Raw genomic sequence first — 27,907 nt, 5'->3', positions numbered from 1 at the left:
ACCGTGTTCCGAAAGAACAGGTACTCGGAATGGCATATTAGATGCACTCTCCGTCCCACCACCACAGCACAACCTGTGGAGAGGGATGAAGTCACGGAAGAAGAGGTAGCCAGTACCTTTTTCTGTACAATGACACACTATCGGGGAAAATCAGCCATATATTAAAGAAACACTAAGTTAAAACCGTCTTTTGCCCGCCCAATAAAACACGGTCATTACTCGGAAGTGTGAAAGATGACCTCGGTTTGAGGAAGGCAAGCATATACCAAATTCCCTGTGAGTGTAGGAAGACTTATATCAGACAAACAGTACGCACCATCGATGATCATTTCCGAGAACATCAAAGGCACACTTGACTGAAATATCCAAATAAGACGGCAGTAGCAGAGCACTGTTTGTCCAAGAAACACGAGATGGATTATGAGCGTACCGAGATCCTGGCTCAGACCTCTAAATATAGTGACAGCATTATAAGGGAGGCTCTCGAAATTCGCACCAGGGAAGATCTTATCAACCGAGAATGCAGCTACAATCTCAGCAAGGCTTGGGACCTGGCATTGAATGTAATTAAGAAGACTCTCAGCAAGAAGCACGAACTGGCGACCAGTTCGCTCCGACAGATTCCAACGCTCATGTCTTCGTGACCGCCGGTGCACAGGCGCGGACGGCGAAGAGAGTGGCATGCGGGGGGAGGGGATTTAATTCGGCCGCCTGCCCTCAGGAGCTCAGTTCATCAGTGCACCTGACAATGGCGACATGTGTGATAGCCGAAATATTGTGCCCGTTGTACACTATAAACCGGCAGTATACCCGTGGACCGTTTGAGAGACACTGTCATTGTTTTAACACATGCCCTGTTTGTGTTACACTTATTTTGTGGTTATGTTGAGGCATTTTTGTTGATCTAGCCAATACAGGTTTCTTGTCTGAAAATTGGCAGTGGACTGATTGTATTGGGAACAAAAATCAGGCCTTTATATATCCTCACAATAATAGGTACTGAAACTACACATTGTACGATGTTTTTAATTTACAGAAATTACAATTAAAACATAACTCATTCAATTAAATGAATATATAGAAAAATTCGTGCTTTCTTACAGTGTCTTCTACCACAATTTGTTTAAATAATGAAATTAGCAGATATAGTTATACAAACAATATTTTTGACAAACCTGGTAATTATTTTGGAATTAATTAATGGCTGGCTTTGCTAATATGTTTTCGAATAGAGACAAATAAATTATTAGGAATCTTAATAGTAGTTCTTCCTAATGTTTATAATTATTACAGAATTTATATTTGTTTATAAATCAACAATACAAGTTAAGTCACGAAAAAATTACTGGTTTCACCCTATAACAAAAGATATTAACTAGGAATGGCCAAAACAAGTTAGGAAATTGATTGCAGACCTGGTCCTATATTCTTTAAGATTGACGGCCAAACTTTCTCTTTTATGGAAATGCAGATTATACTCAGAATGAGATTTTCACTCTGCAGCGGAGTGTGCGCTGATATGAAACTTCCTGGCAGATTAAAACTGTGTGCCCGACCAAGACTCGAACTCGGGACCTTTGCCTTTCGCGGGCAAGTGCTCTACCAACTGAGCTACCGAAGCACGACTCACGTCCGGTACTCACAGGTTTACTTCTGCCAGTATCCGTCTCCTACCTTCCAAACTTTACAGAAGCTCTTCTGTGAACTGAGCGAGAAGAGCTTCTGTAAAGTTTGGAAGGTAGGAGACGGATACTGGCAGAAGTAAAGCTGTGAGTACCGGACATGAGTCGTGCTTCGGTAGCTCAGTTGGTAGAGCACTTGCCCGTGAAAGGCAAAGGTCCCGAGTTCGAGTCTCGGTCGGGCACACAGTTTTAATCTGCCAGGAAGTTTCAGATTATACTCATGTATGTTGATAGTAATTAGTCAAAAATGAAACAAATGAATTTAAGGAAGCAAGTGGCAAAACAAGAGAGGAAATAAAAAGATCTCAGCCTGCTTTGTCACAGTGTCACACCTATGTTTTAACAGTTACTGACCTAACCACACGTGCAGCTCTTGCCTGCTTACTGTAAAGATCACTATGATAACTGGCACCTCAGTAATAATTGTTCTGTCTGTTTTTTGGACCAAAAAACCACCTCCTGCATTTGTTCACACAAATGCTGCTTTTAGTTTTCCCCACATTTTCATTATCATTACATGGACCAAATCTCCTACCACATATCACGATGTGTGCCATGTCCTCCAACTCTGTTCATTATATTAATGTAGTGCCCCTTCATTCTGTGCAGTAATTGTTATTTCATTTATTTGGGGTATTGTATTGAAAGGAGTCTTGACTTCCTTGCCAATAATCCTCTTCTTGAACTCATTCTAGGAACATGGCAAAACATTTTTGATTACTGCCCGCATACCACTTGGGATCTTGTGGGAGTTTTTTCCTTGGTTCCCAGATGATTTTGGGTCTGGAACACCACCCTCTTATGTTTGCAGTACCAATTTTTACATCATTCTTTCATGGAATTTCTTCTGCTATTTGTGGAAAGTTTCGTCATGACAAACTCTTGCCATAGATAGTCATGTTTTTGTTCTGACCACTATTAATTAAAGAACTGTTGTTTGCAGTCATCAGAAGTCATCTGTTCAATATCTTAAGTCCAATTCACATTGTTTAACTTCTCCTGCAAGATTGTCTACTGTGACACTGATCTTTTCTTTTTCTATCAGACTGCCAGTTAATTTTGGCTCATTTGTTTTTCCATAAAGTCTACTGGAGACTGCCTTCCTTGCTTTTTATGTAGTTCAAATTTTCTTCCTTGTCTAAAATTTCACTATTGTTAACACTGCTCATTATACAGTTTGGTTTGTCCTGAATTTTGTTTTCCGTGTCAGAAACTTTACTTATAATATATAACATATTGGAAGCTTATTTTGATTTGGACATTATCACGTGTTGAGTCAATTCGGTTTTAGTTTCAAGGGTAGTATTTCTCCAATTCAGTATCTCAAATTTATTTTCCTTTACTATTTATTTTTTGTAGATACACATTTTCTTCCACTTTTTTTCCAAATTATTGATTCAGTGCCATTCTGCCTTTTTCCTATTTTATCATCAACTGATGTCATAAATTTGAACTTGCAAATTTACAGCATTCATATTCAAATTGTCCATCCCTCTTTCAATATTTATTTCAGCTTTAAGATTTACTATTCTATCTGCAGAGACAATGTGTTCACGTAATTGGCAGTCCTGGACTTCAGTTTTCCTACTGTGGCCATCTGTTTTGTTACCTACTGAAAATTTTGCTGAGCCATTTGTATGGTCATAACCTTATGCAAATCATTCATACTTAAATCAGATACATATCCTATTCTGACTTCACTACATTTCCCAATAGTCTTTCCCTCACATCAGCAACTACTTCATGTTTTATTTATGTGATGTTCAGTGTACTTGCAGCACAGGCTATGTAGTCGTCACCATCTACATAAGTGTTTTTGCAAATGCATTGACTGCATACTCTTGGCTGATACTATTGCACCAGCTGTCCCACAATCTCATTATTATCCTGTGCTCCCCATCCTGCATAATATTTTCAAATTTCTTGTCTAGCATGTGGAGCATGTTGATGCAGGTTTCACAACTGTAGTGTGAACTTTGAATAAAATGCCGGGTCATGGTTTTTAAAATAAAATTAAAAGTGCAGCTTGTGCTGCCATTTTATTCAAAATATTATTTTCAGTTACTGAATTAACTTCCAGTTTTATTTTTTTTTATTTACCACAATTTTCTGCTTGTGTTTCCCACTTTATAATTTAACATGTCTTTCAAATTTTTATTGTTTTATAATTAACTACATTATTACAAGTTTGCACCAAGGGACCTATCACCAGATGACATGCATAATACTCACTCTTCTGCAATACTATGTAAGCCATGCAAGCTGTTATTTTACTAAGTGTTTGACTGTGATCGTGTAACCAATCATAAGTACAGGCAGTCAGACTCCAATTTAGTTATTCTCCTGTGAAACATAGTGTACTCGTTGTACAAAAATGTGTATCAAATCATTTCTGTTAGGTCACACAGAACTGTAATTAAAAGTTGTAGCAAGGCAAAATTATGGTGCGGTCCAATTTGGACGTACTTCTGGATGCATAAACAAACGGCAATCATTGAACTCAAAATTCGAATGACTAATTAACTTTGGGCACTAAATTTGATGAGTAAACTGTTGAACCATCTTTTACATGTAACACTGATTATATACAAGGTGTTTCAAAAATGACCGGTATATTTGAAACGGCAATAAAAACTAAACGAGCAGAGATAGAAATACACCGTTTGTTGCAATATGCTTGGAACAACAGTACATTTTCAGGCGGACAAACTTTCGAAATTACAGTAGTTACAATTTTCAACAACAGATGGCGCTGCAAGTGATGTGAAAGATATAGAAGACAACGCAGTCTGTGGGTGCGCCATTCTGTACGTCGTCTTTCTGCTGTAAGCGTGTGCTGTTCACAACGTGCAAGTGTGCTGTGGACAACATGGTTTATTCCTTAGAACAGAGGATTTTTCTGGTGTTGGAATTCCACCGCCTAGAACACAGTGTTGTTGCAACAAGACGAAGTTTTCAACGGAGGTTTAATGTAACCAAAGGACCGAAAAACGATACAATAAAGGATCTGTTTGAAAAAATTCAACGGACTGGGAACGTGACAGATGAACGTGCTGGAAAGGTAGGGCAACCGCGTACGGCAACCACAGAGGGCAACGCGCAGCTAGTGCAGCAGGTGATCCAACAGCGGCCTCGGGTTTCTGTTCGCTGTGTTGCAGCTGCGGTCCAAATGATGCCAACGTCCACGTATCATCTCATGCGCTAGAGTTTACACCTCTATCCATACAAAATTCAAACGCGGCAACCCCTCAGCTCCTCTATCATTGCTGCACGAGAGACATTCACTAACGATATAGTGCACAGGATTGATGACAGCGATATGCATGTGGGCAGCATTTGGTTTACTGATGAAGCTTATTTTTACCTGGACGGCATCGTCAATAAACAGAACTGGCGCATATGGGGAACCGAAAAGCCCCATGTTGCAGTCCCATCGTCCCTGCATCCTCAAAAAGTACTGGTCTGGGCCGCCATTTCTTCCAAAGGAATCATTGGCCCATTTTTCAGATCCAAAACGATTACTGCATCACGCTATCTGGACATTCTTCGTGACTTTGTGGCGGTACAAACTGTCTTAGACAACACTGCGAACACATAGTGGTTTATGCGAGATGGTGCCCGGCCACATCACACGGCCGACGTCTTTAATTTCCTGAATGAAAGTTTCGATGATCGTGTGATTGCTTTGGGCTATCTGAAACATACAGAAGGTGGCGTGGATTGGCCTCCCTATTCGCCAGACATGAACCCCTGTGACTTCTTTCTGTGGGGACACTTGAAAGACCAGGTGTACCGCCAGAATCCAGAAACAATTGAACAGCTGAAGCAGTACATCTCATCTGCATGTGAAGCCATTCCGCCAGACACGTTGTCAAAGGTTTCGGGTAATTTCATTCAGAGACTACGCCATATTATTGCTACGCATGGTGGATATGTGGAAAATATTATACTATAGAGTTTCCCAGACTGCAGCGCCATCTGTTGTTGACAATTGTAACTACTGTAATTTCGAAAGTTTGTCTGCCTGAAAATGTACTGTTGTCCCAAGTATATTGCAAGAAACGGTGTATTTCTGTCACTGCTCATTTAGTTTGTATTGCCATTTCAAATATATCAGTCATTTTTGAAACACGCTGTATTTTACTACAAGGCAAGAATGAATCAGAAAATCTGCCTCTCACATTGACAGTTACAAAAATATTCTTATACAAACACAATATCAGAATTCTCAGCAACAAATTTTTATTCCCTTCACATTCACATGAAAGGCTACACCAAGACACTGAATGAAGTAGGAATCAGTACAGTGTTCACTCTGTCTGCTTGCCAGGGGGTCTCATTTGAGATGTGGAGGAGGGCCTGCCGGCGGCAATAGAGAGCACTGGGTGCACCCGACTGCAAATTGTTGCTCATGTCGGCTCCAATGACTCCCGCCGTCTGGGTTCAGAGGTCATCCTCAGTTCGTACAGGTGGTTGGCAGAATTGGTGAAGGCGGAAAGACTCACTCGTGGGGTGTAATCAGAGCTAACTATTTGTAGTATTGTTCCCAGAACTGATCGCGGTCCTCTGGTTTGGAGCCGAGTGGGAGGCTTATGCCAGAGGCTCAGACAATTCTGCGGAGATCAGGGGTGCAAATTTCTTTACCTCCGCTATCAGGTGGAGAAATGTAGGGTCCCCCTGAATAGGTCAGGCATGCAGTATACGCCAGAAGCGGCTACCAGGGTAGCAGGGTACATGTAGAGTGCACATGTGGATTTTTTAGGTTGGAGAATTCCCTCCCTAGGCCCGACAAGATGCCTCCTGAGACGCGGCCCAATAGGAGTAGGCAAAATGCAACAGGGAATAACAATATTAATGTGCTAATAGTAAACTGAAGGAGCGTCTATAGAAAGGTCCCAGAACTGCTCTCATTAATAAACGGTCACAGCGCCCATATAATACTAGGGACAGAAAGTTGGCTGAAACCAGACGTAAACAGTAATGAAATCCTAAACTCAGATTGGAATGTATACCGCAGAGACAGGCTGGACAGTGAAGGGGGAGGCGTGTTTATAGCAATAAGAAGTCAAAGGAAAATTGACAAAGGTCTGAAATGTGAAATAATATGGTGAAGGTCACGGTTAAAGCAGGCTCAGACATGGTAATTGGATGTCTCTATAGGCCCCCCGGCTCAGCAGCTTTTGTGGCTCAGCACCTGAAAGATAATTTGGATAATATTTCATGTAGATTTCCCCACCATGTTATAGTTCTGGGTGGAGTTTCAATTTGCTGGATATAGACTGGGAGACTCAAACGTTCATAACGGCTGGCAGGGACAAAGAAGCCAGTGAAATTTTTTTAAGTGCTTTATCTGAAAAGTACCTTGAGCAATTAAACAGAGAACTGACTCATGGCAATAACATATTCTTCTGGTGACAAACAGACCCGAACTATTTGAAACAGTTAATGCAGAACAGGCACTCAGCGATCATAAAGTGGTTACTGCATAGATGATTTCAGCCGTAAATAGAAATATTAAAAAAGGTAGGAAGATTTTTCTGTTTAGCAAAAGTTATAAACAGCAGATTACAGAGTACCTGACAGCTCAACACAAAAGTTGTGTCTCAAGTACAGATAGTGTTGAGGATCAGTGGATAAAGTTCAAAACCATCGTACAAAAAGCATTAGATGAGTATGTGCCAAGTAAGATTGTAAGAGATGGGAAAGAGCCACTGTGGTACAACAACCGAGTTAAAAAACTGCTACGGAAGCGAAGGGAACTTCACAGCAAACATAAACATAGCCAAAGCCTTGCAGGCAAACAAAAGTTCACGAAGCGAAATGTAGTGTGAGGAGGGCTATGCGAGAGGCGTTCAAGGAATTCGAAAGTAAAGTTCTATATACTGACTTGGCAGAAAATCCTAAGAAATTTTGGTCTTATGTCAAAGCGGTAAGTGTATCAAAACAAAATGTCCAGACACTCTGTGGCCAAAATGGTACTGAAACAGAGGATGACAGACTAAAGGCCAAAATACTAAATGTCTTTTTCCAAAGCTGTTTCACAGAGGAAGACTGAGCTGTAGTTTCTTCTCTAGATTGTCGCACAGATGACAAAATGGTAGATATTGAATTAGACAACAGAGGGATAGAGAAACAATTAAAATCGCTCAAAAGAGGAAAGGCTGCTGGACCTGATGGGATACCAATTCGATTTTACACAGAGTACACGAAGGAACTTGCCCCCTTCTTGCAGCGGTGTACTGTAGGTCTCTAGAAGAGTGTAGCATTCCAAAGGATTGGAAAAGGGCACAGGTCATCCCCATTTTCCAGAAGGGACGTTGAACAGATGTGCAGAACTATAGACCTATACCTCTAACGTCGATCAGTTGTAGAATTTTGGAACACGTATTATGTTCGAGTATAATGACTTTTCTGAAGACTAGAAATCTACTCTGTAGGAATCAGCATGGGTTTCGAAAAAGACGGTCGTGTGAAACCCAGCTCACACTATTCGTCCACAAGACTCAGAGAGCCATAGACACGGGTTCACAGGTAGATGCCGTGTTTCTTGATTTCCACAAGGCGTTCGATACAGTTTCCCACAGTCGTTTAATGAACAAAGTAAGAGCATATGGAGTGTCAGGCTTTCGATACAGTTCCCCACAGTCGTTTAATGAACAAAGTAAGAGTATATGGAGTGTCAGACTAATTGTGTGATTGGATTGAAGAGTTGGAAAATTGTACTGAAATGCAAGAGGATCTGCAGTGAATTGACACATGGTGCTGGGAATGGCAATTGAATCTCAATGTAGACAAGTGTAAAGTGCTGTGAATACATAGAAAGATAGTTTCCTTATCATTTAGCTACAAAATAACAGGTCAGCAACTGGAAGCAGTTAGTTCCATAAATTATCTGGGAGTATGCATTAGGAGTGATTTAAAATGGAGTGATCAGATAAAGTTGATCATCAGTAAAGCAGATGCCAGACTGAGATTCATTGGAAGAATCCTAAGGAAATGCAATCCAAAAACAAAGGAGGTTGCAGTACACTTGTTTGCCCACTGCTTGAATACTGCTCAAAGGTGTGGGATCCGTACCAGATAAGGTTGATAGAAGAGTTAGAGAAGATCCAATGGAGAGCAGCGTGCTTCGTTACAGGAGCATTTAGTAATCTCAAAAGTGACACGGATATGATAGATAAACTCCAGTGGAAGACTCTGCAGGAGAGATGCTCAGTAGCTCGGTATGGGCTTTTGTTAAAGTTTCGAGAACATACCTTCACCAAAGAGTCAAGCAGTATATTGCTCCTTCCTATGTATATCTCGCGAAGAGTCCATGAGGATAAAATCATAGAGATTAGAGCCCACACAGAAGCATACCAATAATCCTTCTTTCCATTAACAATATGATACTGGAATAGAAGGGAGAAATGATAGAGGTACTCAGGGTACCCTCCGCTACACACCGTCAGGTGGCTTACGGTGTATGGATGTAGATGTAGATGTAGGCCACATAATACATTAAGGCACAGTCTAGTAATTGAGCATACAATCCTCATGTAAACATTAGCCTGTCCAAGGGCCCAACACTGGCTTATATAAGGCTGTGTTACACAGGTTGCAGTGCTTGCTGTGCTCTCTGTGCCAATACAAGGTGACCTCTTTAGATCGGCCATGGAGGCATGCATTGTTTGATTACACTCTTTCAATCTGTAGCGTTACAACACTCCTTTCCCTTGGGGAAAAGTGTTCACTGTGGAGATGCCTATGTCTTCATTGGAAGGGGACGACTGCAGGAGCAGGTGTTGTGCAATCACAGGAGAATGTGGCCTGAAATGGTGCAGGCACGGACAGTCACAGTGCCTACGCTCCCGTGAGAGACCATACGGGAGCACTGGCGATGAAGGAGCTGCATCCATGTCCACATCCAGGTAAGCACTCAATGATGGAAGCAACAGAGAAGACAACTTTAGTGGCAGTGACAGGGGCTACAGAGATGGAGGTGGCCTGGTGCTCACTACTGTGCCTGGTGGGGCTGCACCCAGAACAAAGACAGTGCAGGAGCTGGAGGGGGTGTGGGCCAAGCCATGGGGACCGGTGCACACAACGCTGGTTGGTGGGGGGAAGGGGGGGGGGGGGGGGGGAGAGGATGGCTCTCTGGCACGGGACGGGATCGGTAGCTTGTGGGTGGAGCTGATCATAGTGTCATAACAACAAGGCATTGGAGGTGCACACAACACAGAGGCCTTGGCCTTATCAGTGATGAACGACATCTGGTATCCACTTAGTGTGCTAGCCAAATACTCAGGCCCAGATAGCGGAGCTTGGGTGGAATCACTATTTGGTGAGTGCCAGGAGGTGGCTGGGTGTCAGCCAGAGCAGGTGGGGCAGTGTACAGGGCTGGCAGCCATGAAACAGCTCAGCTGGGCTATGGTAGCTGTCTGGAGTGAATCGATATGAATCCAAGAACCTGTCAAGGGCTTCCTCAGGAGATTGAGTGATATATTTCCTCATCTGGGGTTTGAATGTATGGGCCATTGAACTGGGGAAGAAAGGGTGGGGACATAACATGCTGGATGCCACTCTTTGTACAAAAATTTTCAAATTCTTTTCTTCCAAGAAAAAAAGTTTGAGAGTGCTGTGACCATAGCTGCTGTGTATGTGGACAGACAATAAACCACATATTGAAATTTTAAGAATGCATCAATTACTAAAAACCAAAAGGAGTTAAGAATGGACCCACAAAATCGCCGTGAATATGCACCCATGGGTGCTGGGTGGGGGGGCCTACATGGGAAAAGAGATGCCAGTGGTGCCACTTGATGTGTGGCACACTGCATGCAGGCTGACACAACATGTGTGATCTCATTGTCAACGTCCAGGCAAAACACATGGTGACAAGTGAGCAACACCCCAATGGTCCAGGCAGTGAAGGCACTGCATTGTGGTTGGGATCACAACCCTGGACGCCAACTCCTCAGTAGCCAGCAGTAACACACCATCAAGTACTGAGAGGTGGTGGCAGAGAGCATAATATGTACACAAGGGATCTGCTGCTTGGCCTAGTGGTTTAGGTGGCCAATGTTGGTGGACAAGTTAAACAACCTGACATTAAGACAAGATTGGCCATGAAAGCCACCTAAATCTGTATCTGCATTTGTGTGCTGTGCAGTGAGTCAGTGAGCCATTGTGGCTGCATCAGGAAGATATTTATGGTAGCACAGAATCTTTCCGAGAAAGGCCTGCAATGCTTTGACTTTGGTAGGATGTGGCAAATCCTTAATGGCATCAACATGCTGGCATAAAGGGTTGACACGTGCATGCAGGACTTCAAATCCAAGATAGACAATAGTTGGCTGAAAAAATTGTGAATTGTACAAGTTACACTTTAACCCAGCAGTGTGCAGTGCCGTGAACAAAGCCCAAACGTCCTGCAAGTGTTCATCTGTTGAGGAACCTGAGATGATAACATCATCCACCCATCATGCTCTTCGGCACGGAGGCTGTGAGTTCCCAAATGACAGGAGTGTTAGTCATGCTGAATGGATATCAATGGTATCAGTATAACCTGAAGGGGTATTTACTAAATGGATACATTTGGGATCATTATTCACATGAAGTTACAGGTAGGCTTCTGACAAGCCTATTTTGAAAAAAAATATTGGCCCACAGAAAGCCCTGCTAAGAGTTCTTCCTGCCAGACTATAGCATAGGTATCAACTAGAGACTGTCAATTTTTTCATACTTCCTAAAATCACTACAAAACCAAAGGTTGCTGTTAGGTTTTACAGCAGTTATCAATGAAGTAGACCATTCACTAGAAGAGACAAATGTGGTAACACCCAAAGACTTCAGTCAATCTAGTTCTAATTTGACTTGCTCCCATAAAGCTATGGGATTGGGGGGGGGGGGATGAAAAAAATGGGAACATGCCATCAGTTTCAATGTGATGTGAACCCTGAAATTGGAAGTGCACCCTAAACCTTCTGAAAACAAGGAGAAATATTCCAGGCAGAGAGCATGCAGTTGTTGGTATGGAACTTGAACTGATACCACATGCACTTCATCAATAATAGAAATCCAAAAATTTTGAAGGCATCTAACCCAAATAACTTTTCAGTTTTGGCTTTATCGATTACTAGAAAGGTCAAAGGCCAAACCACTGCTTTATAAACTATGGAAGTAGAAAATTGTCCCTGTGTGGGTATTTATTGTTTGTTGTTACTCACCAACTGATGAGAGACAGCGGACGACGCTGGTGATCCAAGATCCACCTAGGTTTGAGAATTTAACAAAGTCACTGCTGCACCTATTTCCACTTGCATTTTTAACGTCTTGTCCACAACATATACTTCTGTATAGAGTTTGTTTGTGGCTACCATCATTTGGGAACCACTATTCACATCCATGTTCAAATCTGATGAAGGAGGTTGAGAGTTACACACAGATCCAATATGTACCCTTTTCTTCCAATGGTTGCACATCACCCAGTGCTATGGGCATGTGGCCCACTCATGTTGAATAAAACAATGAGGACAAAGTGGGAGAGGAGCACATGGCCATTGCTGTGACACAGACTGCTATTGCTGCTTAGCATTGTGCTGCCCCATGCAGCACGGAGACCAAGGTTGCATGGCTGTGACATCATTTCCCCTGCATAAGCTAACTAATGGCAGTTTAGAAGGAGAAGAAAACAATGACAGCTGCTTCACACCAAACTTCTATCTGACTTCCTGCTGCCCTAGATAGTTAGAGTACTGGGCAATGTTCAAAACCTGTGTGAGACAGGTGTAGTATTATAGCAACATGAACCACCAAATCAGCATATGAGTCCTGGTGAGTTTCAGTAACAAACTGACAGTGACTGCTTAGCCCATGAAGTTCCGCTGCCCAAGCTCTGTACAACTATTGCGGCCACTTTTGAGAATGGTAGAACTTAACTCGAACAACAATAGCATGAGTACATTTGCAGTGATATGTAGAGAGCAACTGACTCATTTCATCAAAATAGAGACTGGCAAGTAGCTAGATGAACCAAAAGTTGATAAAAATGGGAATAAATATATGACAGAAAGAAATCTTTAGACAATCTTAAAATGTAGAAGTGACTTCAGGTGTACTCCAGGGAAGTGTGTTGTCTCCCTTGCTGTTCATGTTGTATATTAATGATCTTGTGGACAATATTAATAATAATCTCAGAATTTCCACAAATTATGCTGTTATCTACAATTAAGTACAGAGTGAGCAAAGCTGTACATATATTCAGTCAGATATTGGTAAGACTTCAAAGTGGTGCAGTGATTGGCAGCTTGCATTAAATTTCAAAAATGTAAAATTGTACACTTCACAAAATGAAAACAAAGACACATAGTATCCTATGCATATAGTATTAGTGAGTCACAGTTGGAATCTGTAAACTCGTACAACATGAAGTGGAATGATCACATAGGCTCAGATGTGGGTAAAGCATGTAGCAGACTTCAGATTATTGGTAGAATACTAGGTAAATGCAATTAGTCTACAAAGGAGACTGCGTGCAAATTACTCATGGAGCCCATCCTAGTATATAGCTCAAGTGTTTGGGACACATACCAAATGACACTAGTGGGGGATATTAAACGTATACAGAGAAGGGCAGCATGAATGGTCACAGGTTTGTTTGTCCCATGGGAAAGTGTCACTGTGATGCTTAAAAAAGTGAACTCACAAACTCTGGTCCTGAGAAAGTATGGTAACAAAGTGTTAAGTACCAGTTTTAAATGACGACTCTAGAAATGTACTACAATCCTCTGCATATTACTCCCAAAGGGGTCTTGAGGACAGTATTAAATTAATTAAGAAATGCACAGAGACATTTAAACAATCGTTTTTCCCATGTTCCATACATGAGTGGAATGGGAGAAATCCCTGGGACATACCCTCTGCCATTTACTTTCAATGGCAATCTTCTCTTGTGGTCATCAGATGTGGTTGAATAGACCTCTGACAATGAGTATGCTTTCCATCACATTCCCATGCAGTCCAATCCACTGTCACATCTGAATGCCCCAAAAATCTGGATATTGCACAGTTTGACCAGCCAGCCAAATGGAGACTCACAATGAGGCTCCTTTCACGCACTGTCTAGTGCTGGAAATTTTGTCTCACATGAATATACAGGATCTCTGTATTTACACAGTGATTATTCAACATCCAATGCTGTTCATGCCCCATATGTAGAATATCAGTCCTAGTAGCAACACTAAACCTTAACAACAATAATACACGCTAGTAGATGTTCTACTTGTCACAGAGAACTGAAAATCTAATCATGTACATGCCTACTGATGGTGTGTACATGAACAAAGCTACATTTAAATCTGACCATTTATATTGAGTGCTTCATTTTTTGGTCAGCTAGTAAATATGTGAATCCTCCCAGGAATGCAAAAGAAGGAAAAGATTGACAAAATGATGATCAGCATAACAAATAGAAGTGTATACAACTCTTTCACCTTTTTATGTTATCAGTTGTTAAATGTTAGAATATTTTTCTACAGTATTAAAGTCATCCACACAGTGTATAAAGTAGCACTAACTTCAGAAATATTCTTACATAGTTCAGGAGTGGAGGCATGCTACTGATGAATATAATACTATATTAAGACAAATTTAGCCATCTGATGATGGGCATGAGGGCCCAAAACTGGTAATGACCATAAAACAATACCTTTTAAAACTGTTTCTGACCTCTAGGATTCTTCATCAACGACCACTCATCAAATAACAGCCATAGACTTCAAGTTCCATCATTGATAAAACAACAGTGTTTGATGCTGTTTTTAATATCATAAAACTAATATGACACTGAAAATGGTAGAAGTAAATCTGTGAGTACTGGGCGTGAATCGTGTTTCAGTAGCTCAGATGGTAGAGCACTTCCCCGCGAAAGGCAAAGGTCCCGAGTTTGAGTCTCGGTCAGGCACACAGTTTTAATCTGCCAGGGAGTTTCATATCAGCACACACTCTGTTGCAGAGTGAAAATCTCATTCTGGTAATATGATACTGTTGTTATGTGATGATAATGTATGCCAGTGACTTCTGAATGAAGGAGCCATATTGTCAGTGCTTGTGGTCTAACCAGTATGGTATTATTACATTATAATTTTTATTTCTGTGCTGTCAGTGAGTAATTAGTTGTAATTAATATTTCTTTCTTGTCCAGATGATGAGTGGGCAGTTGAGAAAAGCAGGAGAAGCAACACAAAGGAACATATTAAGGTCACTGAAGACAACATATTGGAAGAGGAGTTTCAGGAGGAATTAAACAATAGTGATGAGTATATTGAGGAAGACTTGAGTAATTCTGAAATGAACTCTTCAAGCTCTGATGCAGAATCACACTCAAATTCAGGGAAGAGACCAGCAAAAAAGCACATCAAGGAATTGAGAGGTTCAAAACATGCAGGTTTGTATAATGAAATGGTTATTATATATGTTTGTATTGAAATTAGAGAACATTTGCAGCAGTCTTCCATATTTAATATATACATCTCCAAAAAAAATTACATTTGTTTTTAAAATAGAGTGCATATCGATGTGAGAGTAAGTTGTCTGAGGTCAGTGCGCCTATAATATGTGGTAGATCACTTGAACATTTATCTTCATTTTTTCATGATTCTATGATCACTGTGCAACTTAATTTCCTCAGTTTCAAATAAAAACTTGGAAATTAGAAAACAGAGAAAGTGAAGACAGCAGCTCAATAAATGAGGAAAAGTTTCTGTGTTGTCATGTTTAAACATGTAGGTTACATGTTTTGATGATAACAGAGCAAACTGAAGAAAGAAGACAATTTAGAAACTTAGTAAATATTCCAAAGAGTCTCTCAGGACCACAGGTTGAAAGAGATGTACGAGGTGCATTCAAGTTCTAAGGCCTCCGCTTTTTTTTCTCCGGACTGGAAAGAGATAGAAACATGCGCATTGTTTTAAAATGAGGCCGCGTTCATTGTCAATGCGTCCCAGAGATGGCAGCACCGTACAGCAGATGGAATTTTACCACCAGCGGCGAGAATGAGAACTTTTTTAAATACTTAAAATGGCGACGTTTTCCTTACTTGAACAGCGAGCAATCATTCGTTTTCTGACTTTCCGTGGTGTGAAACCAATTGAAATTCATCGACAGTTGAAGGAGACATGTGGTGATGGAGTTATGGATGTGTCGAAAGTGCATTCATGGTTGCGACAGTTTAATGAAGGCAGAACATCATGTGACAACAAACCAAAACAACCTCGGGCTCTCACAAGCCGGTCTGACCACATGATCGAGAAAGTGGAGCGAATTGTTGTGGGGGATCGCAGAATGACTGTTGAACAGATTGCCTCCAGAGTTGGCATTTCTGTGGGTTCTGTGCACACAATCCTGCATGATGACCTGAAAATGTGAAAAGTGTCATCCAGGTGGGTGCCACAAATGCTGATGGACTATCACATGGCTGCCCGTGTGGCATGTTGCCAAGCAATGTTGATGCGCAACGATAGCATGAATGGGACTTTCTTTTTGTCAGTTGTGACAATGGATCAGATGTGGATGCCATTTTTCAATCCAAAAACAAAGCGCCGAGCAGCTCAATGGAAGCACACAGATTCACCGCCACCAGAAAAATTTCGGGTAACCGCCAGTGCTGAAAAAATGATGGTGTCCATGTTCTGGGACAGCGAGGGCGTAATCCTTACCATTGCATTCCAAAGGGCACTACGGTAACAGGTGCATCCTACGAAAATGTTTTGAAGAACAAATTCCTTCCTGCACTGCAACAAAAACGTCCGGGAAGGGCTGCGCGTGTGCTGTTTCACCAAGACAACGCTCCCACACATCGAGCTAACGTTACGCAACAGTTTCTTCATGATAACAACTTTGAAGTGATTCCTCATGCTCCCTACTCACCTGACCTGGCTCCTAGTGACTTTTGGCTTTTTCCAACAATGAAAGACTCTCCGTGGCCGCACATTCACTAGCCGTACTGCTATTGCCTCAGCGATTTTCCAGTGGTCAAAACAGACTCCTAAAGAAGCTTTCGCCACTGCCATGGAATCATGGCATCAGCATTGTGAAAAATGTGTATGTCTGCAGGACAATTACGTCGAGAAATAATGCCAGTTTCATCAATTTTGGGTGAGTAGTTAATTAGAAAAAAAATCGGAGGCCTTAGAACTTGAATGCACCTCGTAATGAATTAGCATTAAATAGACACTAAAACTTTACAATAACAGACTAGATTTGAAAGCCAGAGATGTGGGAGCATTGCTGTGCTGAGACAATAGGCACTGTATTACAGTTATGGGGAAGAGAAATTCTGAAAAGTAGTACCAGAAGAAGCAGTAATAGATACAGCACGGGTTATGGGTTCAGGTATTCAAAAACAAATGAAAATTAAATATGACACAAAAAATGAAAAGTGATAAACATGATAAGGTGGAAGAGATTACAGAGTAGACATCTGAAAAGTACTGTACAAAAGGCAAACAAAGCTGTAGAAGAGTTGGTGGAAACAAGAAGAAGGAATTGAGAAAGTAGTTGGTGATAATTGGTAGATACCTCATCTGTTAATACTTTAAGGAAATATCACTTGCTCTGATGTGATTATCTTATTTCCTTCTGTTGATTGATTCTTTGAAAACTTCATGGCAGAGAAACTTCTTAATTATTGTAATGTAATCGACCATTGGAGATAAGGTTTATCTGAAGTGAAAAGTACAATGCCAACAGTAAAGTGTAAGGTAACTTCATTATGCTGCCAGAAAACATGTTTTATTTATTTAATTATGAATATGTTCTTTTATGATAAATAATGAACTTGTTTAAGATGTTAAAAGCTAAAGCACACACACGTACACACACACATCTCATCTTGTTTAATATGTTAAATCTTAAACAAGTACATTATTTATCATAAAAGAACATTTTCATAATTAAATAAATAAAACACATTTTGTGGCATCATAATGAAATTACCTTACTCTTTACTGTTGGCATCATACTTTTTGATTATTTTATTACATATTCGTGTAGTACATAAAGAAATATGAATGCTTTAGTTGGACCACGTTTTCCACTTTTTAATAGATGGCTCTGTAATAGTCACAAATGTATAAGAACGTGGTGTCACATAACTTTCCACCAGTGCGGATGGTATTTGCTTCATGATACATTACCCGTGTTAAAATAGAACATTTACCAATTGTGGAAAAGGTCAATATCATGTTCATGTATGGCTATTGTGATCAAAATGCTCAACGGGCATGTGCTGTTTATGCTGCTCGGTATCCTGGATGACATCATCCCAAGTGTCCGGACCGTTTGCCAGATAGTTACATTATTTTAGGAAACAGGAAGTGTTCAGCCATATGTGAAATGTCAACCATGACCTGCAACAAATGATGATGTGCAAATAGGTGTTTTAGCTGCTGTCGCGGTTAATCCACACATCAGTAGCAGACAAACTGCGTGAGAATCGGGAATCTCAAAAATGTCAGTGTTGAGAAAGCTACATCAACATCGATTGCATCCGTACCATATTTCTATACATCAGGAATTGCATGGCAATGACTTTGAATGTCATGTACAGTTTTGCCACTGGGCACAAGGGAACTTACGGGATGGTGACAGATTTTTTTACACACATTCTACTTAGCGACAAAGCATCATTCACCAACAGCGGTAACGTAAACTGGCATAATATGCATTATTGGGCAACAGAAAATCCATGATGGCTGCAACAAGCGGAATATCAACGACCTTGGCGGGCTAATGTATGGTGCGGCATTATGGGAGGAAGGATAATTGGCCCCCATTTTATCAATGGCAATCTAAATGGTGCAATGTATGCTGATTTCCTACGTAATTTTCTACGAATGTTACTACAAGATGTTTCACTGCATGACAGAATGATGATGTGCTTCCAACATGATGGATTCCTGGCACATAGCTCACGTGTGGTTGAAGCAGTATTGAATAGTATATTTCATGACAGGTGGATTGGTCATCGAAGAACCATACCATGGCCCACACGTTCACCAGATCTGACGTCCCCGGATTTCTTTCTTGGGGAAAGTTGAAGGATATTTGCTATCGTGATCCACCAACAATGCCTGACAACATGTGTCAGCGCATTGTCAATGCATGTGCGAACATTACGGAAGGCGAACTACTCGGTATTACACTATGGGAGACATTTTCCTGCACTAGCGTGGGACCTGTGGTAGTAATTGAAGATATTCTGATATCTGCGAGTCACTTGCATTGCTTCATGCTTGATGTCTTCCCCGACAACGATGTCAGCTTTCAGCGGTAAACTTTGCTTGATATAAATTGTATGGAACCCATGTGTGTCACTATTGGGCACCATTACAGTATACCCTAATCAACAGTCCATTATTTATATGAATCTCGTGACCTGTACATAGACACCTAATGCTACACACCTCCACAAACCTACCAATAAACTGTTGGATTGTTGATACATGGAATCAGTGGTGTATTTCATTCCAAAGATGGACCAAAAAACTATTAAGCAGGTGGTCATGATGTTTTGGCTCATCAGTGTGTGTTCATGGATTTCCAGAAGGTGTTTGACATGGTGCCCCACTGCAGATAGATAATGAAGGTCTAAACGCACACATGGGGTTCCCAAACATGTGAATGGCTTCTTAAGTAACAGAACTAGCACACTGTCCTTTATGGTCAGTGTTCATCATTGAAAAATTTATTGTCAGGAGTATCCAGGTAAGTGTGCTAGAACCACTCTTATCCTCTATGTATCTAAATGTGGTGATGATCCTGTGGTGTACAGGATGATGATGTCATTGATTGACTGCAGGAGGATATGAGGTGACTTGTATAAAATTTCTAGTTGGGGGGGGGGGGGGGGGGAATGGCAACTTGCCTTCAATGTAGAAAAAATTAAGTTAATGCAGATGAGTAGGAAAAACAATCTGATGATGTTTGAATGCAACGTTGGTAGTGTGCTGCTTGACAAATTCACATTTACTGAATATCAAGGTGTAACATTGCAAAGTGACATGAAATAGAATGAGCACTCGAGGGCGGTAGTAGGGAAGTGAATGGTTGACTTCAGTTCATTGGTAGAAGTTTAGGGAAGTGTGGCTCATCTGTAAAGGAGACTGCGTATAGACCACTCACGTGACCCATACTTGAGTACTGCTCGAGTGTTTGGGATCTTCAGCAGGTCAGATTAAAGGAAGACACTGAAGCAATTCAGAGGAAATCTGCCAGAGTTGTTACTGGCAGATTATATCAACACACAAGTATTACATAGATGCTTTGTGAACTCCAATTGGAATCCATAGAATGAAGACAATGTTTTTGTGAAACACTTTTGAGAAATATGAAATAACGAAGTAAGAACTCCAACAGGCAAGAGTGCTGATTGTAATTTTATAAAAAAATAACAAAATTATAATTAGCAATCTTTACTGTTAAAGTTGGTACTTCTGTATTTCATATTACTTTAGATCACCCCCATACTCGTATGATGTCGACCGTATATGAACCATTTAGTGCAGAAAGGTAACATGTACACATTTCCTACTTTTACAGTACAGACAAAAAACTGAATAAAACCAATTTGATTCAGATTGTCTCCTGGCATGTATTTCTTGTTTCTTGATGGGGATATACTTGCCTATTATATACATGTAAAAGTCAAGTATGACATAAGGTAAAAGAGGAGAATGACTTTGTTGGTGTTGGACAAATTCCCTTTCTGCAGTACATGGGATTTTAAAATTAATTTTAGGACTCAGTTAATTGTTTTAAAATAGAATTTACATACTCAGACCCATGTTATTGTGCAAATAGATTTCCTTTTTGTGGTAAACAATTTATTGAATTTCTCAGAACCAAAATCAAGAAAAAATGGAAATTTATAAATTTTGGATTAGTTATCTTTCTGCAGTAAGGATTTATATACTATTGATAAAGATGAAAGAACCTGCATTTGAAGCTGACTGCAGAACAATTCTACTGCTCCTGATGTATGTTCTGCCTAATGGCCATGAAGATAACATAAGATAAATTAGGACTTGTGTGGAGGCATACAGACATTCGTTTCTTCCTCACACTGTTTGCAAGTGGAACAGGAAAGGAAAGGACTAGTAGTGATACAAAGTACACTCCACCATGCACCATATGGTGACTTGTGAACTATTTATGTAGGTGTAGACAGATTCTTATTTCCCTCATTCCCTAGGAACTAGCTCCAAGAAGTAATGAAAGTGCCTCAATTTCAGACATACGTCTGTGATGTGTAGTGGTCAGGCAGCTTGCAAGGAGTTAAATGGTTACTGTTTTCACAGCTCATCTGAGTATCAATATGAGCAAAGCAAGTGTTGTGTTTTGACGATAAGTAACACTTTCAATCTCAACACAACAATGGGTGAATTTTCCCCTGTGTTTAGCTCCACAGGCAGTAAGAGATCGTTGGCAGAGTCATTGGAACGTGGTGATAGTGAATGATTGGTCATAACAATTTGACTTTGAAAAGAAAGAAAGAAGAGATCTATGAGGTGGCAAGCAAAGAGGGTATAATGGAATTACATTAAAACTTGCATAATTTTGCTCTTGCTGAAGTAAAAAAATGCACTGCATCTTGACTTTGTGCTAACTGCTCTGGAAGACACTCGCTGTGGAGCAGGTAATGCTGTATCTTATTGGAAGAAGGAAAGAAGGATTAGGTATAACCTCCCATTGACAATGATGTCATTAGAGACTGAGCACAATCTCAGATTAGGCAATCAAGGGGCAGGAAATTTGTTGTGCCCTTTCAAAGGAACCATCCTGGCATTTGCCTTAAGCGATTTAGAGAAATCATGGAAAACCTAAATCTGGATGGCTGCACAGTGACTTAGAGCATAGCCCTCCTGAATGCAAGTCCAATGTGCTAACTGCTGTGCCACTTTGCCTGATTAGTGGAAGAGAAGAAAATTCAGGAACTGAAGGTGACTAAGTCTGTGCTGTAAGCTGAGTCAAAGCAGGCAGAAGTATCTTCAGCTCCTTATGTTTAGAGCATCTCTTGCAGTGGTACTGAAGAAAAAACATAGAATTAACAACTGAACCATTTCAGACATAAACTGCACTGCAATTGCACTTGTGAAAGAACAGATGTGTATGAGACTTTTACTGACACTGAAGCAGAAAAAAAGTGTATTTTTGAGGGTAGTTTAGAAGTTCCTCATATCATTTTTCGTAAATTCTCAATGTATTTATGTTATTGAATATGCTTATTTGAAAAGTTAAAGGATAATTTTTGGTGTTTGTTTGGTCTTCCCGAGCAGATTTTATTGACTTTTTGTTAAGTTTTTCAATGTTCTTTTATAGTGACTTGTAGTTTTTTTCATTCTCATTTACTAGGAGCAATGCATTGTTTACATAACACCTATAATATTCATGAAAAGACTTCTGGCTCATAACATATACTTGCATAATGTAAATTATCTACTGAATAGGATGGTCAGTAACACTAGCATGTTTCTTCCAGAGAACCGATTAGTGCTTTCAGATTGTATTTTCACTCTGGAGGGGAATGTGTGCCAATTTGAAATTTTCTGGCAGGTTAAAACTGTTTGCAGGACTGGGACATGACCCTGGGACCCATGCCTTTTGTGGGCAAGTGCTCTACCTACCAAGGTATCCAAGTGTGACTTGTGACCTGCTTTGACAGTTTTGCTTCCACTAGTACCTCTTCTCCTACCTTCCAAACTTCACAGAACATCTCCTGCATACCTTGTAGGAAGGAAAGATACTGCAGAGAAATTGCATAGCTACAGCCTTGAGGAAACTTTTATTCTGGTAGGAAGTTTCAAATTGGTGTACACTTCACTGGAAACAGTTGCCTAGACTGTGATAAGCCATTTCCCTACAATATCCTTTCTTGCAGGAGTGCTACTCCCACAAATTAGACAGGAGAACTTCTGTGGAGTTTGGAAGGTAGGAAACAAGGTGTTGGCAGAAGTTAAGTTGTGAATGCAGGTTATGCATAATTCTTAGATAGCTCAGTCAGCAGAGCACTTGCCTGCAAAAGGCAAACTTCCTAGGTTTGCATTCTGGTCTTGCATGCAGTTTTAATCTGCCAAGAAGTTTCAAATTACTGCTTAACTCCAACAACATGCTATGAATACATTTTCTGACAGGGAACTCGTATAAAAACAAATGTTTATTGTTGCAAGGTAGCTAGTCAGTGAAGTTGATCATTTTAAATTCTTGGGACTACAGGTAAGCCAAAAGCTTTCCAGGAAGTATCACATTCAAGAACTTATGCCAAAACTGAGTTGCTTCGATCTTCACTATAAGAATGACCTCCACTGTCTCTGACTGTGAAATGTGAGGGCTCATTTATTTTGCTTACTTTCACTGTATTACCTCATACAGTTTTATATTGTTACATCACTACTACAATCATGTCTAAATCTAAAAGCAGGGTCTTCAGTGAAGTAGAACACACAGCACTGAAAGCGTGTTTATTGTCAACACAAACATACGGACAGAATAGAACTGTCTTCTGGATGGAGAGTAGTGCTATTTATACAAACATTGTATATTCCAGAATTTGCAAACATTAAAAACATAAGAAACTTAGAGAATGTTTTAGAACTGATGTATAGTAAAGAACAATTTTTTGTCAATGATCAGATTCAAACTATTGCCACGCAACACGCCAGCCAGCGATGCTAGCCACTATTCCTCATTGCATGCAGCACAGATATCAGCACCTTTCCCTCTCCTCACTGTTTCAGACATTCACCATGGAGCTGACTACAATCTCCTAGATCTAGATCTTGTCAGTAGTCCTCTGTATGGCAGTGTTGGGAGATCCTCACATTCAGATCATATTGTCACACCCTCTACACAATGGTAAGCATTGAAAGTAGCTCCTCACATCGAAGCATCAGGATCATCAAACAGTCTTCAGTTTTCTTGAATGGGCAGCCCTTACTGTTGATCTGTGTCTGTGGACTGTAGTACATCTATATTTACATCTACATCTAAATCTACATTACTACTCTGCACTTCACATTTAAGTGTCTGGCAGAGTATTCATCAAACCACTTTTGCACTATTTCTCTACTGTTCCATCCTTGAACAGTCTATGGGAGAAACAAACAATTATATCTTTCTGTGAGCTCTGATACTCTTATTTTATTTCAGTGATCATTACTCCCTATGTAGCTCAGCATTAACAGAATATTTTTACATGCAAAGGAGAAAGTTGTTGATTGAACGCTTGTTAAAAGAGCTGACTATAATGAATAATGGCTTTTTTTTTTAATGATTGCCACCCTAACTTGTGTATCATATCCATAACACTTGCTTCTCAATTTTGTGGAAATATAGAATGAGCTGCTCTTCTTTCGACTTTTTCGATTTTATCCATCAATCCTATCTGGTAAGGACCCCATTCTGCCCAGCAACATCCTAGCAGAGGAAGGACAAGTGTAATATGGGCACTCTCTTTAGTTGATGTTATACATCTTCTAAGTGTTTTGCCAATAAAATTCAATCTTTGGTTTGTCTTGCCCTCAGCAGTATCTGTGTGATCATTACAATGCAAGTTGTTTGTAATTCTAATCTCCAGGTATTTGACAACCCTTAGGTTTGTGTGTGTCATAGTGTAACTGTCATGTAATGGAATCCTTTTACTACTCATGTTGATGACCTCACACTTTTCATTATTTGGGATCAACTGTCACTTTTCACACCATAAAGATATCTAGTCTAAAATATTTTGCAATTGTTTTGATCTTATGATGCCTTTATTAGATGAAAACTGACAGTACAATCTGAAAACAATCTAAGAGGGCTGCTAAGATGGCCTCCAAAATCATTTATGTGGCTGAGGAGCAGCAAAGGAGCTTTAAAACTTCTTTGGGGAATGCTAGGTGTCCCTTCTGTTTCTCTCTAACTTTCCATCAGTTACTACGAACTTTGACAATAATGAAACCAGTTGTACAGCTGAGATGATACTCCATAGAGCTGCAATTTGATTAGAAGCTGCCTGTAAGGGACAATATCAAAAGCCTTCAGAAAATCTAGAAATATGGAAAAAATTTCATTATGTGATGCAGTTGGCAAAAGATAAGGAAGCATGGTGGTGGAATGAAGAGGTGCAGAAGGTTGTAAAGGAAAAGAAAGACACTAAGAGGAAGTGGGATATGTCTGGATATGCGGAGGATGAGCAAGCATACAAAAGTGCAAAGAAGGAGGCAAAACGAGCCGTGGCTAAAGCTGAATCAGTAAGGGAGGCATACGAACATCTACAGAAAAATCAGGATATGAGACACCTGATACAGATAGGCAAATCAAGAGATAAAGCTTCTAAGGATCTAACAGAAATAAAACAAATGAAAGGTGAAACAGGAATAATTCTGCATGACCATGGAAAAATAATCCAAAGGTGGTTGAATTATTCTGAGAAATTTCTGAATGAAGAAAATGTAAGAGTGTAAACAGAGGAAGGAGGGGCAAATGAAGGATTAATGATGGATATAAGTAGAGATGAAGTCAATCGAGCAGTTGAAAAGATAAAAAAGTGGGAAGTCAGTTGGCCAAGGCCAGATCCCCATTGAGGTATGGAAGTGTCTAGATGAAAAGGGAATTGAGCTCCTTTGGGATTTAATGAAGAAGATTTGGTGACAGGAGGAGATGACAGACGAGTGGAGAACTAGTGTACTGATCCCAATATTTAAGGGGAAAGGTGATGTGCAGGACTGCAGTAACTGTTGTTGTTGTTGTGGTCTTCAGTCCTGAGACTAGTTTGATGCAGCTCTCCATGCTACTCTATCCTGTGCAAGCTTCTTCATCTCCCAGTGCCTACTGCAACCTACATCCTTCTGAATCTGCTTAGTGTAGTCATCTCTTTGTCTCCCTCTATGATTTTTACCCCCACGCTGCCCTCCAATACTAAATTGGTGATCCCTTGATGCCTCAGAACATGTCCTACCAACTGATCCATTCTTCTGGTCAAGTTGTGCCACAAACTTCTCTTCTCACCAATCCGATTCAATACTTCCTCATTAGTTATGTGATCTACCCATCTAATCTTCAGCATCCTTCTGTAGCACCACATTTCGAAAGCTTCTATTCTCTTCTTGTCCAAACTATTTATCGTCCATGATTCACTTCCATACATGGCTACACGGCATACAAATACTTTCAGAAATGACTTCCTGACACTTAAATCTATACTTATGTTAACAAATTTCTCTTCTTCAGAAACGCTTTCCTTGCCATTCCCAGTCTACATTTTATATCCTCTCTACTTCGACCTCCATCAGTTATTTTGCTCCCCAAATAGCAAAACTCCTTTACTACTTTAAGTGTCTCATTTCCTAAACTAATTCTCTCAGCATCACCCGACTTAATTCGATTACATTCCATTATCCTCATTTTGCTTTTGTTGATGTTCATCTTATATCCTCCGTTCAAGACACTACCCATTCCGTTCAACTGCTCTTCCAAGTCCTTTGCTGTCTCTGACGGAATTACGATGTCATCGGCGTACCTTAAAGTTTTTATTTCTTCTCCATGGATTTTAATACCTACTCCGAATTTTTCTTTTGTTTCCTTCACTGCTTGCTCAAAATACAGATTTAATAACGTCGGGGAGAGACTACAACCCTGTCTCACTCCCTTCCCAACCACTGCCTCCCTAATAACTGCCATTTGGTTTCTGTACAAAGTATAAATAGCCTTTTGCTCCCTGTATTTTACCCCTGCCACCTTCAGAATTTGAAAGAGAATATTCCAGTCAACATTGTCAAAAGCTGTCTCTAAGTCAACAAATGCTAGAAATGTAGGTTTGCCCTTCCTTAATCTAGCTTCTAACATAAGTCGTAGGGTCAGTATTGCCTAACGTATTCCAACATTTCTACGGAATCCAAACTGATCTTCCCCAAGGTCAGCTTCTATCAGTTTTTACATTCATCTCCAAAGAATTCGCGTTAGTATTTTGCATCTGTGACTTATTAAACTGATTGTTCGGCAATTTTCACATCTGTCAACACATGCTTTCTTTGGGATTGGAATTATTATATTCTTCTTTAAGTCTGAGGGTATTTCGCCTGTCTCATACATGTTACTCACCAGATGGTAGAGTTTTGTCAGGACTGGCTCTCCCAAGGCTATCAGTAGTTCTAATGGAATGCTGTCTACACCCAGGGCCTTGTTTTGACTCAGGTCTTTCAGTGCGCTGTCAAACTCTTCACGCAGTTTTATATCTCCCATTTAATCTTCATATACAAAGTCTTCTATTTCCATAATATTGTTCTCAAGTACATTGCCCTTATATGGCCCCTCTATATACTCCTTCCACATTTCTGCTTTCCTTTCTTTGCTTAGAACTGGGTTTCCACCTGAGCTCTTGATATACATACAAGTGGTTCTCTTTCCTCCAAAGGTCTCTTTAATTTTCCTGTAGGCAGTATCTATCTTACCCCTAGTGAGATGGGCCTCTACATCCTTACATTTGTCCTCAAGCATCCCTGCTTTGCCATTTTACACTTCCTGTCGATCTCATTTTTGAGACGTTTGTATTCCTTTTTGCCTGCTTCATTTACTGCACTTTTATATTTTCTCCTTTCATCAATTAAATTCAATATTACTTCTGTTACCCAAGGATTTCTACTAGCCCTCGTCTTTTTACCTACTTGATCCCCTGCTGCCTTCACTACTTCAACCCTCAAAGCTACCCATTCTTCTTCTACTGTATTTCTTTCCCCCATTCCTGTCAATTGCTCCCTTATGCTCTCCCTGAAACTCTGTACAACCTCTGGCTCTTTTAGTTTATCCAGGTCCCATCTCCTTAAATCCCCACCTTTTTGCAGTTTCTTCAGTTTTAATCTACAGGTCATAACCAATAGATTGTGGTCAGAGTCCACATCTGCCCCTGGAAATGTCTTACAATTTAAAACCTGGATCCTAAATCTCTGTCTTACCATTATGTAATCTATCTGAAACTTGTCAGTATCTCCAGGCTTCTTCCATGTATACAGCCTTCTTTTATGATTCTTAAACCAAGGGTTAGCTATGATTAAGTTGTGCTCTGTGCAAAATTCTACCAGGCGGCTTCCTCTTTCATTTCTTACCCCCAATCCATATTCACCTACTATGTTTCCTTCTCTCCCTTTTCCTACTACCGAATTACAGTCACCCATGACTATTAAATTTTCATCACCCTTCACTATCTGAAT

General features: G+C 40.3%; 1 protein-coding gene and 1 non-coding gene across 3 annotated transcripts in view; both read left to right on the top strand.

The window, feature by feature from the left end:
* LOC126299334 (uncharacterized) overlaps nucleotides 1–27,907 on the top strand; it is an 864,357-nt gene that overhangs the window by 589,948 nt on the left and 246,502 nt on the right. For both annotated transcript variants that reach the window (XM_049991164.1, XM_049991163.1), the window contains exon 25: nucleotides 14,866–15,108. In XM_049991164.1, the coding sequence (XP_049847121.1) occupies nucleotides 14,866–15,108 (243 nt within the window). The remainder of the gene's footprint in view (nucleotides 1–14,865; nucleotides 15,109–27,907) is intronic.
* Nucleotides 1,791–1,865, top strand: Trnas-uga (transfer RNA serine (anticodon UGA)). The gene has a single exon. It is a non-coding gene; the product is annotated as a tRNA-Ser (tRNA).

The sequence above is a fragment of the Schistocerca gregaria genome, chromosome X (assembly GCF_023897955.1).
Source record: "Schistocerca gregaria isolate iqSchGreg1 chromosome X, iqSchGreg1.2, whole genome shotgun sequence".
Classification (NCBI taxonomy): domain Eukaryota; kingdom Metazoa; phylum Arthropoda; class Insecta; order Orthoptera; family Acrididae; genus Schistocerca; species Schistocerca gregaria.
Note: the sequence above shows the minus strand (reverse complement) of the source record. Positions and strands in the feature narration are given on the sequence as shown.